Source organism: Schistocerca americana, chromosome X, assembly GCF_021461395.2.
Source record: "Schistocerca americana isolate TAMUIC-IGC-003095 chromosome X, iqSchAmer2.1, whole genome shotgun sequence".
Taxonomy (NCBI): domain Eukaryota; kingdom Metazoa; phylum Arthropoda; class Insecta; order Orthoptera; family Acrididae; genus Schistocerca; species Schistocerca americana.
In genome coordinates, this window is record NC_060130.1 from 887,804,670 (window position 1) to 887,825,344 (window position 20,675).

The window sequence follows — 20,675 nt, forward strand, 5'->3', positions numbered from 1 at the left end:
CGACCATTCGCCTTCCCTACCACACTCCTCATACGCTCGTTCCTTTTTATATCGCTTTGCAACGTAACGTCCAGATGTTTAAAAGACGTCATTGTAACAAGCAGTACCCTGCAAACGCTGTATCCGAAAATTACTGGTTTGTTTTTCGTACTCATTCATATTAATTTATATTTTCTCACATTCAGAGCTAGCTGCCATTCAACACAGCAACTAAAAATTTTGTCTAAATCATCTTATATGTTCCTACAATCACTCAACTTCGACAGGTTACCGTACACCACAGCATCATGAGCAAACAGCCGCAGATTGCTGCCCACCCCGTCCGCCAAATCATTTACGTATGCAGAGAACAACAGCGGTCCTATCACACTTCCCTGGGGCATTCCTGACGATTACTTTGTCTTTGGTGAACACTCGCCGCCATTCTTCTCTGGTCTGCCAGGAGGCATTCAGTGTCACAGTAGACCATAGTCATAATGCCTTGGCTCATCATTCCATAGGTTGCGTGCAGATGGCTGAGGAAACACTATTTTCCGTCTAGGGGGTACAGCAGCTATAACTCTCTTTTTTTATTCACCCTGCTGCATTTGGATATTCTGGTACATCGCATATTTTTTCTATACAGTCCACAGGATTTTGCAATTACATATAAATTTTTGTGTCTGTACACTAGTTACTTCAAGAGCCGAATTTTTTTCGGCCTTTTCTTCTTTCGGTCACTTGGGTGTGATACAATCCAACCCTTTCTGCATCTGAAGTTATTTCGCTAATAAGCTATGACTTTACTCTGGGACTTACCACTGGACAACCTACCCTGTCATCGACTCGTTTAGAGTCTAAATATTCTTTATCTTTGTACATTCTATTCAGGTTCTACATTAGAGTTTCAGCAAAAGCCTACTTCTTCCTCAATATTTCCTGTATCAACTGAAATATCGCTGCGAAATTTGTTATGACCATTTCTGGCTGTGAAAAGTTATTTAATTCCAAAGTTTAATTATTAATCCTGACTTTTTTGCCAACAGTTACGACTTTTACAGCACACTCTATCTTTCCTTCGCTCTTATACGCGGGCTTCTGAAGCTTTAGATTCCGAACGTTATTTTCAAAGCTACCTTTCCACTCGCTCACAATTTAGAATTTGACATCGTTAAGAAAATAATTACTTTCAGAAAGCATAATGTCGGTCTATGTTATGCAGTCAGCAACTCGATGAAGCTTCTTTCTTCATTTTACTTCTGCCTGGCTTGGTGCAGCACTGTCACCTTCCACGCTCGCCCAAAATGGTCCACTATGTGTAAAGTATTGCACACCTTGAAGTCGCTTGGCACTTATATTGTCATTTAGAGCTCGCGTTTGCTGACTTAGTTGGTGCTGAAACCGCTACACTGGTTCCCTGCCGGCCGCGGTGGTCTCGCGGTTCTAGGCGCTCAGTCCGGAGCCGCGCAACTGCTACGGCGCAGGTTCGAATCCTGCCTCGGGCATGGATGTGTGTGATGTCCTTAGGTTAGTTAGGTTTAAGGAGTTCTAAGTTCTAGGGGACTGATGACCTCAGATGTTAAGTCCCATAGTGCTCAGAGCCTGGTTCCCTTAGGCGCGGATCTAAGGTTCAGTTTTGGGTGGGTGTTACTTTTAACGACCTACAGATGCTTAATATTTTAACAATAGTAACAATATATTAACATCGCATTATAACATTTTATTTAAAGTGCTTACATCAGTGCTTACTAGATTGTTTCACAAAAACTTCCAAGAAATTACAGTTCAGCTAAATACATAAACTGAAAAGAATTTGTCCAAAAGTTTGAGAAGTACCTGTGTCATGCAGTTATTTTAAGTACCATAATAGCGACAGACTATCATTACTTCATAATTTATGCGTTATAAAATCGAATTTAACGCTCACTGTTGCCAATATTTCACCTAGCTCTAAGATGATAAACAGAGATCTACAGACTGCGGGTATGAAAACAAAAAAAAATGTAGTGGACTGATATATCTTTCTGTCGTTTCCAGCTACGTTCGGGAAAGGCAGTTTTAGTATCGTCTCCGGATTCTGTCATCGATATCGAGATGGATGATGGCCGTTCGGAGCTGTGTAATTTCTCGAGCGTAGCGTGGGAGCCGTGGTCGGCGTGGACACCGCGTAAGGTGGAAGGACCCTCTGAGGGCGTAGGAAGCGAGGCAAGTGAGCGCGCGTTTCCAGGTCAGTTTTATTTGCATATCTGAAACTGTCCTTTTGCCTGACGTTACTATCCACACACAGTGACACACTTGTTCTCAGTTCCTCCTCTCGGTTTGCCATTCAGGTTTTGTTCGTACGCTGTTAACGATTCTAGGCCTAATGCATTGAATTCCTCTCTGCTTTGTCCTTTCGGATTTGTGTTCGGCTTGTCGTCATCTACTCGGTATTTTTCGGTCGCTTACCGTTTTCTCTGAAACCGTTTACAGGCACTCTCAACCTCAGTAGTGCGTTATTAAATGAATCTTTCTATTACACGAGTGTACCGAGAATATCAGGAATCCAGTACAACATCAAATCTCCGACATCGCTGCGGTCGCAAAAAGATCCTGCAAGAACGGGACCAACGACGACTGAATAGAATCGTTCAACGTGACAGAAGTACAACCCTTCCGCAAATTGCTGCAGATGTCAATGCCATATCCCCTTAGCAGCAGCAAGTGTCAGCGTGCGAACCATTCAACGAAACATCATCGATGTCGACTTTTGGAGCTGAAAGCCCACTCGTGTACCCTTGATGACTGCACGACACGAAGCTTTACGCCTCGCCTGGCCCATCAACACCAACATTGGATTGTTGATGACTGGAAACATGTTCCGTCGTCGGACGAGTCTCGTTTCGAATTGTATCGAGCGGATGGACGTGTTCGGGTATGGAGACAACGTCACAATTCCATGGACCCTAAAGGTGTGGGGCACGTGCAGATGGAGTGATAGGGGACTCCTGATACGTCTAGACACGACTCTGACAGGTGACAGTTACGTAAGCATGCTGTCTAATCACCTGCATCCATTCGTGTCCAATGTGCATCCCGACGGACTTGAGCAATTCCAGCAGGTCAATGCCACCATCCACACGTCCAGGATTGCTACAGAGTGGCTACAGGAACACTCTTCTGATTTTAAACACTTCCGCTGGCCACCAAACTCCCCAGACATGAAGATTATTGAGCATATCAGGGATGCCTTGCAACGTGCTGTTCAGAAGAGATCTCCACTCCCTCGTACTCTTACGGATTTATGGACAGCCCTGCAGGATTCAGGTACATCTACATCTACATCTACATCCATACTCCTCAAGGCACCTGACGGTGTGTGGCGGAGGGTACTTTGAGTACCTCTATCGGTTCTCCCCTCTATTCCAGTCTCGTACTGTTCGTGAAAAGAAAGATTGTCGATATGCCTCTGTGTGGGCTCTAATCTCTCTGATTTTATCCTTATGGTCTCTTCGCGAGATATACGTAGGAGGGGGCAATATAGTGCTTGACTCCTCGGTGAAGGTATTTTCTCGAAACTGCAACAAAAGCCCGTACCGAGCTACTGAGCGTCTCTCCTGCAGTCTTCCACTGGAGTTTATTTACCGTCTCCATAACGCTTTCGCGATTACTGAATGATCCTGTAACGAAGCGCGCTGCTCTCCGTTCGACCTTTTCTATCTCTTCTATCAACCCTATCTGGTGCGGGTCCCACACTGGTGAGCAATATTCAAGGAGTGGGCGAACAAGTGTACTGTAACCTACTTCCGTTGTTTTCGGATTCAATTTCCTTAGGATTCTTCCAATGAATCTCAGTGTGCCATCTGCTTTACCGACGATCAACTTTATATGATCATTCCATTTTAAATCACTCCTAATGCCTACTCCCAGATAATTTATGGAATTAACTGCTTCCAGTTGCTGACTTGCTATATTGTAGCTAAATGATAAGGGATCTTTCTCTCTATGTATTCGCAACATATTACACTTGTCTACATTGAGATTCAATTGCCATTCCCTGCACCACGCGTCAATTCGTTGCAGATCCTCCCGGATTTTTCATTGTTACAACCTCTCGATATACTACAGCATCATCCACAAAAAGCCTCAGTGAACTTCCGATGTTGTCCACAAGGTCATTCATGTATATTGTGAATAGAAACGGTCCTACGACACTCCCCTCCGGCACACCTGAAATCACTCTTGCTTCGGAAGACCATGGTGTCAATTCGCTCCAGCACTACTGCAGATATTAGTCGAGTCCATGCCACGTCGTGTTGCGGCACTTCTGCATGTTCGCGGGGGCCCTACACTATATTAGGCGGGTGTACCAGTTTCTTTGCCTCATTAGTGTATAAACTGCGAGCACAAAGTTCAGCCCTCCCTTGGCTTCATACGTACCGAGCGCGGCGCCGGGCCCCCTTAGCAGCCAGAGGTCAGAGGCGCAGAAGAGTCCGTGCAGCAGCAGCGCCGGCTGCCCGCCAGGGCGCCCACCGACCAGCCGGTCCAGCCTCACTACATACCCGTCCGCGGTGCGCACTTCGTGAGCCTCCACGGCGTACCCGGCCGCCTTTGCCATCTCCTCCTGCAACATGTAACCAGATTATCGAGCCTCTAATGGCTGCTGCATACCGGCACCAATATCGGCACCTGTGTGGGCGACTTCCACAATAACTGCACTACTGGCCATTAAAATTGCTACACCAAGAAGAAATGCAGATGATAAAAGGGTATTCATTGGACAAATATATTATACTAGAACTGACATGTGACTACATTTGCACGCAATTTGGGTGCATAGATCCTGAGAAATCAGTACCCAGAACAACCACCTCTGGCCGTGATAACGGCCTTGATACGCCTGGGCATTGAGTCAGACAGAGCTTGGATGGTGTGTACAGGTACAGCTGCCCATACAGCTTCAACACGATACCACGGTTCATCAAGAGTAGTAACTGGCGTACTGTGACAAGCCAGTTGCTCGGCCGCCATTAACCAGACGTTTTCAGTTAATGAGAGATCTAAAGAATGTGCTGGCCAGGGCAGCACTCGAACATTTTATGCTTCCAGAAAGGCACTTACAGGACCTCCAACATGTGGTCGTGCATTATCATGCTGAAATGAAGGGTTTCGCAGGGATCGAATGAAGGTTAGAACCACGGGTCGTAACAGATCTGAAATGTAATGTCCACTGTTCAAAGTGCCGTCAATGCGAACAAGAGGTGACCGAGACGTGTAACCAATGGCACCCTATACCATCACGCCGGGTGATACGCCAGTATGGCGATGACGAATACACGCTTCCAATATGCGTTCACTGCGATGTCGCCAAACACGGATGCGACCATCATGATTCTGTAAACAGAACCTGGATTCATCCGAAAAAATGACGTTTTGCCATTCGTGCACCCAGGTTCGTTGTTGAGTACACCATCGCAGGCGCTCCTGTCTGTGATGCAGCGTCAAGGGTAACCGCAGCCATGGTCTCCGAGATGATAGTCCATGCTGCTGCAAACGTGTCGAACTGTTCGTGCAGATGATTGTTGTCTTGCAAACGTCCCCATCTGTTGACTCAGGGATCGAGACGTGGCTGCACGATCCGTTACAGCCATGCGGATAAGATGCCTGTCATCTCGACTGCTAGTGATGCAAGGCCGTTGGGATCCAGCACGGCGATCCGTATTACCCTCCTGAACCCACCGATTCCATATTCTGCTAACAGTCATTGGATCTCGACCAACGCGAGCAGCAATGTCGCCATACGATAAACCGCAATCGCGATAGGCTACAATCCGACCTTTATCAAAGTCGGTAACGTGATGGTACGCATTTCTCCTCCTTACACGAGGCATCACAACAACGTTTCACCAGGCAACGCCGGTCAACTGCTGTTTGTGTATGAGAAATCGATTGGAAACTTTCCTCATGTCGGCGCGTTGTAGGTGTCGCCACCGGCGCCAACCTTGTGTGAATGCTCTGAAACGCTAATCATTTGCATAGCACAGCATCTTCTTCCTGTCAGCTAAATTTCGCGTCTGTAGCACGTCATCTTCGTGGTGTAGCAATTTTAATGGCCAGTAGTGTATTAAGCACACCACCAGTCTGTGGTATCATCAGTCGCAGGGTATGGTGCGAGAGTTTGCACTCGTAGATTTCAGCTTTTGAAGCTAGCCTCATTATTCAGATAAGTTCAACGAAGGCTGATACTAAGATTAACTGGCGTCTATGCACTATAATGCATTGTTAATAATTGTAGGAATATGCCTATTGTACTTGGAAATCAGGAAAATGGAAGCTCTTTATTGGTTAAAGAAAGGCAGTCAAATCAAAATACGAAGGATACTTGAAACTGAGGCCAATACATAAACGTTTAACAAGATCGCATATCACAACTGTGACGAAATAAGTGGTACAACTCATACGTAGGCAGGAGATTACACAATTTCCTCCCTAACATCAAAGATGAGATTCCTTAACCCATCGAGTGGACTGATGCAAATCTCTGCATCACCTTCTCTACCACTGCACCAGGAATTCTGTCATCCGCCACAGCAACGATTGCGATCAAGAAGACCAGCAAGTGTTACTGCAGGATAACTCATCGCGGATGGTTTTGCTCTAAATGAAAGCTGGAAGCATGAATGGTCAACAAAAACTCTGGGAACAAGAGCCCATCACCTTGATCCCACAAAGAAGCCAAAAGGTTTTGACCTACCGAGGAAACTTTGGTGCCGCCTCAACAGGTTAAGGACTGGACAAGGTGGTTGTAGCTACTTCAGGTACAAATGGGGCTGGATCAGTTCATCAATGTGTGAGTGTAATCAATAAGAGCAGACAATTGAACATTTAGTCCAACACTGTCCACTTCATTCATACCCTGGAATTCCCGATGACTTGTTTACTCTCACACCCAGCTTAATTAACTGGTTGAAAAACACGGTCTTAAAGGTTTAATCTTGTCTTATATCATATGTATATTGTTAAAATCATTTGCCTTATGTCAAATGTATATTGTATAAAATCACCATACAATTAAATAAATAAATACATTATCTGACCTGTCATGGCCCGTATACCATGTATCTATACAAAATCAAAAAACAAATGAATGATAGTTGCTCCTGTGGCAGTGTGGGCACGCCAGTACTCACATTGTGGCCCTGTGAACTCTATGAAGAAGCTGCAGGTAATGGCCGGCAGGTATTTAGGATGTTGGATCCCAAAATCAGCAGTGAGGAAGGAGTCAACCTGGCGCATCTTGAAAGACACTGCAGCATTCAACCAGGCGTCAACATGCTACCATCCCAGCTAGACAACATACACTACATATAAACGTAGGCTTCTGCGGCCATTGTCACAGTCAATAAAAAATTTTCTGGGTTTGTGATCGCATTGTCAATATTATTTATTCACGAATGTACCAGTACAGGACACCATGAACATCTTAGAGGTACGCATGGCACACGATATCTGCGAGCTCGTGCGCCTCTGTTTAACGACCACCTATTTCAGGTGGAAAGAGGGATTCTATGTGCCCCCCCCCCCCCCTCACACCTATTGCAGCAGACATCTTCATGGAAGTATTTGAAGAAACAGCGCTCCAGTCTGTACCATTACGCCCAGAATGTTGGCTCCGATATGCTGATGATACCTTCAAAATGGTTCAAATGGCTCTGAGCACTATGGGACTCAACTGCTGTGGTCATCAGTCCCCTAGAACTTAGAACTAATTAAACCTAACTAACCTAAGGACATCACACACATCCATGCCCGAGGCAGGATTCGAACCTGCGACCGTAGCAGCAGCGCGGCTCCGGAATGGAGCGCCTAGAACCGCACGACCACCGCGGCCGGCGATGATACCTTCGTTAACTGGCCACATGGAGAGGAAGAGCTACGGAATTACCACCAACACCTCAACCACCAGCACAACAGATTCCAATTTACAATGGAGATAGAAAAGGACGTAGTGCTGCCTTTCCTCGACGTGGAAGTTTACAGTAAGTCTGATGGTGAACTAGGCCGTAGAGTATATAGGAAGCCAACCAGTACTGACAGGTACCTACAGGCCCCACGCAGAAGAAATCTGCCCTGCACACTTTAACCAAGAGGGCCCACAGGTGCCGGCCAGTGTGGCCGTGCGGTTCTAGGCGCTTCAGTCTGGAACCGCGTGACCGCTACGGTCGCAGATTTGAACCCTGCCTCGGGCATGGATGTGTGTGATATCCTTAGGTTAGTTAGGTTTAAGTAGTTCTAAGTTCTAGGGGACTAATGACCACAGATGTTAAGTCCCATAGTGCTCAGAGCCATTTGAATCATTTGACGGGCCCACAGGATCAGCGATATGGAACATCTAAAGGGTGAACTACAAAATTTCATGTCCATTTCTGGTGCCATTGGTTATGGGATGAAACTAAATAGATAAAACTATGGCGACAAAGAATGAAGGCAATAGAGGGGAGCAGAAAGAAGCACAAAACATCGATCTATTACCATATGTTGAAGGTGTCACTGAACGGGTGGGCAAAATTCTCCACCGAGTAGGCATCAAGCCGATTTTCCGAAGCAGCAACAGAATAAAAGATGTTCTTCGCGCAACGAAAGATGCAGTTGATAAACTGCGTGCTGCTGGAGTTTATGAATGTTCAGGTGGGAATGTGGCGAGACGAGGCGATCCATCAGCACACAGATGTCAGAACACGGAAGATATATCCGACTAAGACAACACTCCAATTCAGCAGTGGCAGAACACCAGGACGAGTGCAGCAAACAGATTTTGGTGAAGCTCGCGTACTGGCGGAACAGCCTCCTACTTTCAGGAGAAAGATTAGAGAGGCAATAGAAACAGCCAAGTGACCGGCCCACATGAACAGAGAAGACGTGTATCGACTTCCGATGTCTTGGCTGCCAGCAATAAGTTGAAGGACGACGGCTCACTTGCAGTAATATACACAGCCGCGCGGGAGACCGCAGCGGCCTCAGGGACACAGAGTAGGGGCAAGCCTCAGCCGACGCTAGAAAGCAGGAAAATAACGCCACGTCACAACTGCCCCTGATTTTCCGTTCGCCGATTTCCACTATTCACAAGCACTAATACAAACACCAATCAAAACGTCGGTTCAAAAATGGTTCAAATGGCTCTAAGCACTATGGGACTTAACATCTGAGGTCATCAGTCCCTAGACTTAGAACTACTGAAACCTAACTAACCTAAGGACGTCACACACATCCATGCCCGAAGCAGGATTCGAACCTGCGACCGCAGCAGCAGCGCGGTTCCGGACTAGAATCGCCGGGCCACAGTGGCCGGCCAAAACGTCGGGTTTCCACCAATGAAAAGAAATAATAAAAACACCAATAAAAAACTTCTAACATCTTTCCCCTATATCCTTAACAGCATATCAAAAGTAGATAACAACCACGTCTGCAGCTATATAAGAAACAAAGTTTTCTCATTCGGCAGTAAACAAAAAAACCCTGAAGATGGTCACTTGCAACAGTGACCGAAACGTTGGTAGTTTTACCTCTTGACAATGCGGTCACAAACACAGAAAATTTTTATTGGCAGCTTCCACTATAGATGGAGAGAAGCGAAAAAATTTTCAAATGTGTGTGAAATCTTATGGGACTTAACTGCTGTCATCAGTCCCTAAGCTTACACACTACTTAACCTAAATTATCCTAAGGACAAACACACACACCCAAGCCCGAGGGAGGACTCGAACCTACGCCGAGTAGTATTAGTAGCTGGGTAACTGGTTACACGTTTTATCGCAGTTTTGTGATTGTAGAAAATAGTTGTAGTTTTAGCATTGTTGCAGTATTATCATCTTTTATTAAGTACCAGAAATGAATAACTATTATATACATATATGATTATCCACGAAAATGTGTACTATTGGCGAATTTTAGCTCCTCAGATAATAGGCTGTAGCTCTGTAGAATAAATAAAATAAAATGAGTGAGAACGTGTCTGACGACTAAATATCTGGTGATCGGGGATGGCCGAATCTCCATACAGAGCAGATCGGCCAAGCTCCCAACCACATCCATCTGTCGACTATATCGTGTTTCGTGGGTACCCCAGAACAATGCCAGCGATTAGTGAGGCAGGGAGCAAAGAAACAGATCTGCTCGTCGCTCCCTCCCGTCCTCGGCAGCCTGGGCGACTCGTTGCCACATGACAAACTACGAAAATTTTGACGTGACAATGTATCACCCCTAGAAATTCTCGTGTAAAAAAAAACTGCGTCCGTACTGAGAGAAAAAAGTGGAATTAGTTCTCGTTGATGCTCACAGACTACGCCTCTCGAAGAGCAGCAAAGGACCCACCAGTCTTCACATTCCCATTAACATCGCAGGCTCTCACTTAATCACACATGTCCGCAGCTCGTGGTCGTGCGGTAGCGTTCTCGCTTCCCACGCCCGGGTTTCCGGGTTCGATTCCCGGCGGGGTCAGGGATTTTCTCTGCCTCGTGATGACTGCGTGTTGTGTGCTGTCCTTAGGTTAGTTAGGTTTAAGTAGTTCTAAGTTCTAGGGGACTGATGACCATAGATGTTAAGTCCCATAGTGCTCAGAGCCATTACTTAATCACACCATGTGCAGAAGTTCGGAATTTAACAGAGGAGATTGGCGCAAAGTGTGGTGATCGGACTAGACGACACCTTCTCCTCCCATCGCCCGCCAAATACTGAGGATGATAATTTCCTCTACCATCACGATTCAAACCACGTGTTCCCTCGTTGAGCGGCATCACAAAAGCGTGCACTAGCAACAATGGGCACAGAGGATGGTCTTTCTAATGGTTCAAACGGCTCTAAGCACGATGGGACTTAACAAATGCCGGCCGAAGTGGCCGTGCGGTTAAAGGCGCTGCAGTCTGGAACCGCAAGACCGCTACGGTAGCAGGTTCGAATCCTGCCTCGGGCATGGATGTTTGTGATGTCCTTAGGTTAGTTAGGTTTAACTAGTTCTAAGTTCTAGGGGACTAATGACCTCAGCAGTTGAGTCCCATAGTGCTCAGAGCCATTTGAACCATTTGAACTTAACAAATGGTTCAAATGGCTCTGAGCACTATGGGACTTAACTTCTGAGGTCATCAGTCCCCTAGGCTTTTTGAACTACTTAAACCTAACTAACCTAAGTAACCTAAGGACACCACACACATCCATGCCCGAGGCAGGATTCGAACCTGCGACCGTAGCAGACGCGCGGTTCCGGACTGAAGCGCCTAGAACCGCTCTGCCACAGGGGCCGGAATGGTCTTTCAACACAAAAACTTATTGTACTACTAAAATATTCGCCGTCTCCTTGTGCAATACGACATTTGCATCCAGTATCATCACTAAATCATTCAACAACTATAGCTAAAACACGTCGCTGGCTTATGGTGACACTAACCCATCCACCATTTCCATGGGAATGTACGCTTTTTCGTCCAATTTCAATGATGAAGTCTTCTCGGGTTCTCACCCGAGTCAAGACGTCGTTCTGCAGCAAGGTCTAAACAAGTTTCCTACTCGTCATCCTCAGGCAGAGTGTCAGATTCATGTCCAGTTGGCGTCTTTACAGCCGCTGGACCGCAGGGTTCTCTGCCTCGTCTGCAACGGCTGAGCCAATCGCTCGCCTCCAGTTGAAAGGGTACAGTACCGCCCGACATTGAAAATAAGTACAACATACTTCATTATTTTTGTCAGAACAACACATTTTTTTGTAAAATAACTCAATTTCAATTAATACAGCGAAGCCGGATACCAGTGTGGGAAAGAATGACAATTTATTTATTTAATTGATCACATGTGCACTCCCACAAAGTAAATCCCTACATCCAGTTTGTTGAGATCTGTGAAATGAATGAATGTATGGTCGTCTGCTAACCGCAGATAGTGAATGTGAATATATGATCATCTTTGAGACGATCCTTTGGCCACCTGTGGTGGGACCAAAGAGATGAAATTTACCTGAGCTTTGAGCGCCTGAAATGTGGCTGACCAATACGGTAGCAAGGTGCTCCCCCACTTCAGCAGAGGTGCGAGAGGACCTCAAGAACGGCCATGTTTCAGCACTCTGCCGCTGGATCTTGTGCTGTTAAGACCTGTCTTAGTTGTGCTCCGTAAAAGACAAAAGAGTGGAGACATGGTATGCCGGCCGAGGTGGCCGCGCGGTTCTGGCGCTGCAGTCTGGAACCACGAGACCGCTACGGTCGCAGGTTCGAATCCTGCCTCGGGCATGGATGTGTGTGATGTCCTTAGGTTAGTTAGGTTTAACTAGTTTTAAGTTCTAGGGGACTAATGACCTCAGCAGTTGAGTCCCATAGTGCTCAGAGCCGTTTGAACCATTTTTTGAGACATGGTATGCATGTGGAATATTTAAGAGTAGTTTGAAATAATAATTTCTCTATTTCAGGAACTTTTGTGGGGAGAATTAAATGTCAGGCAGGTAATATTAATGGGATCGTAGTAATCTTCGGAAGTGACCAACGGTCACAATGAAACCACGTGTAGCAATAAGTCGAAATACTTCCGTGTGCTTAAGTTAAGCTGAATTACTAGCGTGTGTACAATAAGTTGAGATATTTAAGAAATAGCGTGTGTACCATAAGTTGAAATATTTAAGAAATGGCGTGTGCAGGACTTGAAATTAGAGACGAGTACTTCCACGTGGTGAGTACTGTGTGAGTCTCAATCTGTGTATGAGACAAAGGATAAAGAGAAGTACTCGTCCATGGTATCAGTTGAGGACTCGCATGTGTGATGAATACGTTCTTAATATTACTTTGCGTGATATGATTCCGTGTGACGCTAGATTCAAACTCTGAGAGAGAAGCAAGGTGAGTCGGCCGTCTATCCAGCAACGCCACTTGGCTTGCATTGCACAGGAAGACGTGCATATATCTCCAGAGTTCATAGTAGGAAAGTAGAATTACGAAGTGGGGCAGTGTCGTGTGAAACTGGGATAAATATTAATTGAAGTGGGAAAGCTGAAAGTGATAATGTTGTGACTATTCCCTGTGTAGTATTTCATATTGTAGTGTGGTGTATGTCATGTAATTTGGGTATGTGTGGTTTGCATGGGAGAGTAGCGAGGTAGTTTCGAAAGATTAGTGGGTTATGCGTGTTCCTTTTGTACTGCTCGATCTGGAGGAAAGTTTCGTGATGATGATTGTGAGAGTCGAAGTGTGAGGTATAATAAAAGATCCACCATCCTATCCAGAAAGTGCACTGTAGCGTTAAATAATTACGAGACCATAAGGTAGAGAATCACCAATGTAAAGCCATGCCCACTGGGCGGAATCTCTCATGTGTTATTGTTGTAGGTTATAGAATTTGTGTGTTTAGGTTATAGAATTTATCGGAATAAATAAGTTAGTGAAAAGAAAAAGATTGGTGGACTTTTCCTTCGAATTGTATGTTGTCATGATGTCCCGAATTTATAATGTGTGCGCCATTCATATTCAGTGCGGTGGCCACGTGTTGATAAAAGCCGTTAAATAAAAGACAAAAAGAAAATGTGGTATTGCCAGTGCGTAGTGAACAGTCAGAGTTCTGTAAATTACTGATAGTCAGATACGTGTTTCCGTTGCGTATTATTCATACAGGAGGATAATTTGTAACTTAATTGAGAGTACGAGAGTTCAAATTACTCGATAAATAAGAATGAATCCACTCGCTTGGCAGACCACTCATCTTGCAGGCCTGACTGCTTGATGCCACAGTATGAGCAAGGCATGTGGGTGCCTCTCACAGTATGGGTGTCGCTGACGGTGGCGAGAGGACTCCCAGCGAGTTAGAGGAGCCTGGAACCTCGTCCTGGTGTTGCCTGTCTGTTCTATCCGCTGCGTTCGCCTCTTTATCATCACAGTGCTCTTGACGTATTCTTGCTAGCGCTACGTCCAATACAGATCTCAGTTGGAAATCCTGTTCCGGTCGACAATACGGGATGTAGTGCTAACAAGAATACATCAAGAGCGCTCTGATGTGAAAGCGGCGAGTGGATGAAATAGACGGGCAGCACCAGAACTCGACGCCAGGGCTCCCGACGCGCAGGTAGTCCTCCCACCTCCGTCTACGATTGTCCAGCACCACCATTCGCGAAGCCCCTTCCGGAGGCGCGCGATTGGCCCCACCATTGCAGACGAGGCAAAGGAGCCTGCGGTCCAGAGGCTATATAGATATGAACCGGACATGAACCCGACATTTAGGCTAAGCGCAAATTGAGACGCGTATAGCACGTGTGACGTGACACGACACTACAGCGCGACACGCACGTGCCGCACGGGTCGCGCGGGTCCAGCGCATATTGCGACGCGTACATCATACTTCGCACGCGCCGGCTAGCGACGCTCTGAGCTGACAGAACCGAAGCGCCCAACCTGTTATCTTTCTCAGACGATTTTACAGAAAGTATTCACTGAAAATATTTGATTTTTGCCTTACTTCTAGCGTTACATGTCAGCTTCGTCGCGAAGTGCCCATCATCTCGCTAATGACCATTATTATTGTGATGTGCACATTTTAGTAACACACAACGCAAAACTCAAAAAGTTTGCAACGAAAATTTGGGGGCGCTATGATTTTGCGTTTGGTGCGTATTACATCATATGTTGCTACGTATGTAATTTAGCTAACATGTTGAATTTTTGTTTAGACTTGGGAGGAGGTCTCAATCTGGTTCCGATCTCGAGAAAATGTATCCTATTTAGGGCGCTCACTTCCGATCTCAAGTTCGCGAGAACGAAATACTCGCAACATCTCTCATATCTCCTAAACCGCTCGAGACATCGAAACGAAAGTTTGGCGAATGATAGCACACAAGGAGAAGAGTGTTTTGCCGATTCTTAAACATACGGAACTCTCTTATCTATGGCGATATATCAGTACTTATACTTCCCTTTTTATTTATTTCACTCCAGTGACTGTAATTTTTTAAGAGTTATCGACAGCTAGAGAAACAAGAGCTTCCTAGTATGAAAATAAACATGAAAGTTCTTCTTTTATGTTACTGCAAACCGACACTATGATGTTTTTCGTAAGCTATTGAGCTCGGTGATTGCCTATTACTTGTTTAATGAGGCACTCCGTTTCGGAACTCTGTGCCGTGAGATGAGTTTGGCAAATTTCACTGTGACAAAAGAAGTACAATTACACTAGTCACCAAGAGAAATGTGGCCATTACCCATAAACGGTGATGTTTCTTCGAATGATAAAAGGTTCACAACTAACACGAAAATAGATTGCCAAGGATTTTATTCCTTCTCTTGATCTGAGCAGTATTAAAATAATGACGAGCGTTCCTTCAGGCGAAATGATAGGCACATGCCAGATACTGGTTACTCACCTAGGGCTTGCCAAACTGACAATGTGTGATCGCGAATAAAATAGTTGTTATTGAGAAAAATAAACAATTGATCTGTCGCACAACGCAATGGTCACTATATTGTCAGCAACAGAGGATAATGCGCGCGACAGGAATGCACAAACTAGCCATGTGTTTCTTGTGAGCTGGAGTACGAAAAACATTGTCATGAAAGTAGAACTGCCTTTGTCAGCAGTACATTTCAAAAAATTCTTTTAGGATATTCCTACTTTCGTAATAATACCGACTATTTTCTTCATTTGTGTGGCCTGTTGTATAATTAGTTTATTAATGCTGATAATGTGCTTGCAACAACTGAAATGCTTTTTCTCATCACGGCGAACCAGTTAAAACATAGTTATATGTGACTGGTTTTCGACTGTTTCTAGCTTGCAGTGGAAATGTGATGTTCACATGCATGTAATACAGTGTGTCCTAATACATTATTACATCCATATCCAAGTAATCACAGTGAGACTTCTATACTTCAGATCTTGGACGCTTTTTACCAGGAGCACAAAGGGATCACACCTGTGGAGATTATCCCTTTCTAAATTTTTGTAACAGATCGTACAGATACGCCAGCATACTAGGCAGCGAGAAGATAACCTTGTTTTACTTTCATGCCTTGCTTTTTAATAACATTATTTTGTAGTATGCCTTGCTTCCTTAACACTACCCTCTGTCCCTTCTTGCTATCTGAAAACATCACGAAGGCATATGATAAAATTGCGACGGCCAACGGCTCACCAGTTACTGAAGTATACGTTTCTCTTGACAGAAGAAAAACAAAACAAAACTATGCAGATATAAATAACAGAAAAGTATAACGTGCTAACGAAGAAAGTTGGAGCGTTTAAATGGCGAAAAACGAAACACTACCCAAAGGCAATAAAATTCAGTACACAGTAAGGCAAAATTTATCGTATTGGCAATACTACCACTGCTATTATGCGCCGTTCCGATGTGAGCATATTGGCTGGGCTACTTTTCCGCTCCCCTCTTCAAATTTCCCACGATGCTAGCGAGGCAAGCGCGACGCGCGGCGCGAGAAACTGTGCCTCAACCACAACGCCGCGCGACCTGGCGCAGGCGCGTGTCGCGTCCCAGTCGCGTCGCGTCGCCATTTGCGCGCTCCCGTTTGAAACTGTGGAGTTACAAAAATGCGCGCTGCGCTGCGTCGCGCCCCTAGGCTAGGCGCAAATTGAGTCGCGTATAGCACGTGTGACTTGACGTGACACTACAGCGCGACACGCACGTGCCGCACGAGTCGCGCGGGTGCAGCGCATATTGCGACGCGTACACCACACTTCGCACGCGCCGACTGGCAACGCTCTGAGCTGACAGAACCGAAGCGCGCGCAACCTGTTATCTTCCTCAAACGATTTTACAAAAACTATTCACTGAAAATATATGATTTTTGCCTTACTTGTAGCGTTATATGTCAGCTTCGTGCCCATCACCTCGCTAATGACCATTCTTATTGTGATGTACACATTTTAGTAAGACACTACGCAAAACTCAAAAAGTTTGCAACGAAAATTAGGGGTCGCTATGATTTTGCGTTTGGTGCGTATTACACCATATGTTGCTGCGTATGAAATTTAGCTAACATGCTGAATTTTTGTTTAGACTTGGGAGGAGATCTCTATCTGCCTCCGATCTCGAGAAAATGGATCCCCTGTAGCGCGCTCACTTCCGATCTCACGCCCGCGAGAATGAAATACTCGCAACATCTCTCGTATCTCCTAAACCGCTCGAGACATCGAAACGAAAGTTTGGCGAATGATAGCACACAAGGAGGAGAGTGTTTTGCCAATTATTAAACACACGGAACTTTCTTATCTATGGCGATATATCACTACTTATACTTCTTTTTTTATTTATTTCACTCCAGTGACTGTAATTTTTTAAGAGTTATCGTCAGCTAGCGAAACAAGAGCTTCCTAGTATGAAAATAAACATGAAATTTCTTCTTTTATGTTACTGCAAACCGATACTACGAGGTTTTTCGTAAGCTATTGAGCTCTGTAATTGCCAATTACTTGTTTAATGAGGCCCTACGTTTCGGAATTCTGTCTCAATAGCTGCTGTGAGATGAGTTTGGCAAATTACATTGTGACAAAGGAGGTACAATTAAACCAGTCACCAAGAGAAATGTGGCCTTTACTCATAAATGGTGATGCTTCTTCGAATGCGAAAAGGTTAACAACTCACACAAAAACAGATTGGCAATTCTGTTGGAATTTTGGTGGAATCCTCGTAACCCACCGTATTTTTAAGTAGTTCTAAGTTCTAGGGGCTGATGACCATGGATTTTAAGTCCAAAAATGGTTCAAATGGCTCTGAGCACTATGGGACTCAACTGCTGAGGTCATTAGTCCCCTAGAACTTAGAACTAGTTAAACCTAACTAACCTAAGGACATCACAAACAACCATGCCCGAGGCAGGATTCGAACCTGCGACCGTAGCGGTCTTGCGGTTCCAGACTGCAGCGCCTTTAACCGCACGGCCACTTCGGCCGGCGATTTTAAGTCCCTTAGTGCTCAGAGCCATTTTGTTGTGTTGTCCTAGACGAGTATAGCGCTCGTGTTCCCGAATGCGCGTTGCTATTGGCCTGCCAGTATCGCCGGTGTATGCCTCTCCACATTCGCACTCCACCTTGTAAACGCCTGCAGTGTGTAATGCATCCACCTTGTCCTTAGTGGAGCCTAGCACGTCCTGGATCCTACGACCACTATAAAAGACAGGCTGCAATCCAATGCGGCGAAGGTGTTTGCCTACTCAGCCACTAACGTTTTAGATGTAAGGTAAGCGCACTGTCGGCTGCAGTTTGTCTATTTCTTGCTTATCTTTCTTGCTTGTGTTCGTCGACAAGGCTGTGTTTTTCGACTTATGGCTGTAGCCATTGGCTAGAAACGTTGTGCGTAACCTTTTAAGCTCAGGTGTGATGTTTTGAGCATCACTTAGGCGTTGCGCATGGATTGCCAAAGAACGGATGACAGAGTTCTTCCGCGGTGGGTGGTGGTAGGATTGGGCGTGCAGGTACCTGTCTGTATGTTTAGGCTTGCGATATACTCTGTGCCCCAGTGTGCCCTCCGTTCTCCTGTACACTTCGACGTCTAGAAATGGGATAGGACCATTCTTTTCTACTTCCAGCGTGAACTGTATCTTCCCGTGCATATTGTTCAAATCTTCGTGGAACTTATGTAGCTCACCATGAGGCCATATAGCGAATGTGTCGTCCATGTATCTGAACCAGCAACGTGGGCGTAAGGGAGCTGAACCGAGGGCCGTTGCTTCAAAGGCTTCCATGAATACGTCAGCTGCCAGCGGAGATAGGGGAGACCCCATTGCTACGCCGTCTGTCTGCTCGTAGTATTTTCCTTGCCATTTGAAGTACGTTGAAGTCAGGCACAGCTCAACCAGGTCGCATATGTCTGGCGGGACATGCTCTTGAAGGATGCGGATAGTTTCATCTACCGGCACGTTCGTAAATAGTGATTTCACGTCAAAGCTGTCCATGATGTCCGTAGGTAAAATTGTTTCTCCCTTTAGGCGTTCTATAAAGTGCATCGAGTTCTTCACATAAGAGTCTGTCTTGCCAACTAGACGTCTTAGTTTGCTGGCCAGGTACTTTGCCAAATTGTAAGTAGGCGAGTTGATCCCATTCACTATCGGCCTCAAAGGACAACTTTCCTTATGTATCTTTGGAACACCGTAAATTCTAGGAGAGACTGGTACTCTGGGAATAAGACCCTTGGCTGTGTCAGCGTCAATTCTCGAGTCCTTAATCGCGGCATGCGTTTATCGAATTATCTTCGCCGTAGGGTCCGCCCTTAGTTCTTTGTAGATGGGATCATTTAATAATTCTTTCATCTTGTCATCGAAATACTTAAACACCCTAACAACATGAACAGGGAGGATGGACTCAGGCTTGCCCCATCTCGGCTGCCAGCAATCAGAGCCCAACAGACCGCACTGTCAACACGAGGCACGGGCACTACCGGCGAGTAACTGCCGCCGCGCGGCCGACGTCCAGCAGTTGGTAAACAGCAGCAAACTTCTCATTCGACGGTGGCCACCAATCATGGTACATAACACAAGAGCCAATAGACAACAGAGGTCACGTTCTCCCTCCACATCAATAACCTATTAAAATAAAGATCCCTCTCCTTCTTCCTTAAGTGACCAATGAAACTAACGGTACCTTTTTAAAATTAGGACGTAATGCCATGCGCAGTGAACTCTAACAACAAAATATAAAGGACACTCCATAGCTAGAACGTACCATTACACCCAGAAGAAGGCCGCTGCAATCGTGGCCGAAACGTTGGTTTTTCTCCAGCAGCAGTAGTTTTTACATTATGACGCGGTACTATACCCAGAAAATTTTTATGTCGGAGAGCTACTTCTCCACTAGTATCGAACTCTCAGAAGGCAAAGACAGATGAAAAAAAATATTCCTTGGGGGTAGCGCAAACCTGCAAACCTATACAGGAACCGCCCCTGCATCTAGTACCTAATGCATTACAACATAGGGGCTGATGACCTTAGCAGTTAAGTCCCATAAGATTTCACACACATTTGAACATATTGCATTACAACATTTCTTCGGCGATTTACATTATGTCGACTGACTTTGGCCGCGGAAGCCTACGCAATTATAAGTAGCTCACCGTTTATCACTTTTGAATTGCCTGGGCTCCAAACGCCGAACGCAGCGGAGTCGGACGGAATGTGCCGACGGCGACAGGGGGTTGGACTGTGGCTGCAAACGTGGACTCGGGTGTCTCAGGCGGGGTGCGGGGGCAACGCTTGGCAACACTGTACTCGTATGCGGCCCTTGTGTGTATAAACACCTCACCCGGGCCATCCTGCCAGTCACAGGAAGAGGGCCCGAACTCTTCCGAAGGGAAACTGAACTATCGGATCTTCGAATAAAGCGGGATTCTCGCGCCACCTTACCAGTTTAGGTGTAGCTGCGAGCGAACTATTTCCTATACGTTGTGTTAGCTATTTTAGCGTGGGCTAGAGTGAATTTTGAGGCTCAAGTGACAAGTGAATACGTGAAATAATGAATCAGGTAATTTCATTGCTCTCTGAACCCTTTAGTTCACGGAAGTTTGAAGAAAAATTAGAAATCAAGAAGCTAGGTAGGCCGACTACTGCTTTAACAATATCGCAAACCGTTAAAACGAAAAGTCGCCAATTCAATAGGAAATTTAACTCTGAATTGTACAACAAGCATGAATGGCTGCGCGGTTGTGACACGAAAAATGCCTTACGTTGTTTTCCTTGTTTATTATTTGGAGGAGGTCT

General features: G+C 45.6%; 1 protein-coding gene across 1 annotated transcript in view; it reads right to left on the minus strand.

The window, feature by feature from the left end:
- LOC124556373 (lipase 1-like) overlaps positions 1-4,591 on the minus strand; it is a 214,741-nt gene extending 210,150 nt beyond the window's left edge. Inside the window, exon 1 of the mRNA XM_047130337.1 lies at positions 4,399-4,591. Coding sequence (XP_046986293.1) covers positions 4,399-4,591 — 193 coding nt within the window. The remainder of the gene's footprint in view (positions 1-4,398) is intronic.
- Positions 4,592-20,675: the final 16,084 nt, after the last annotated feature.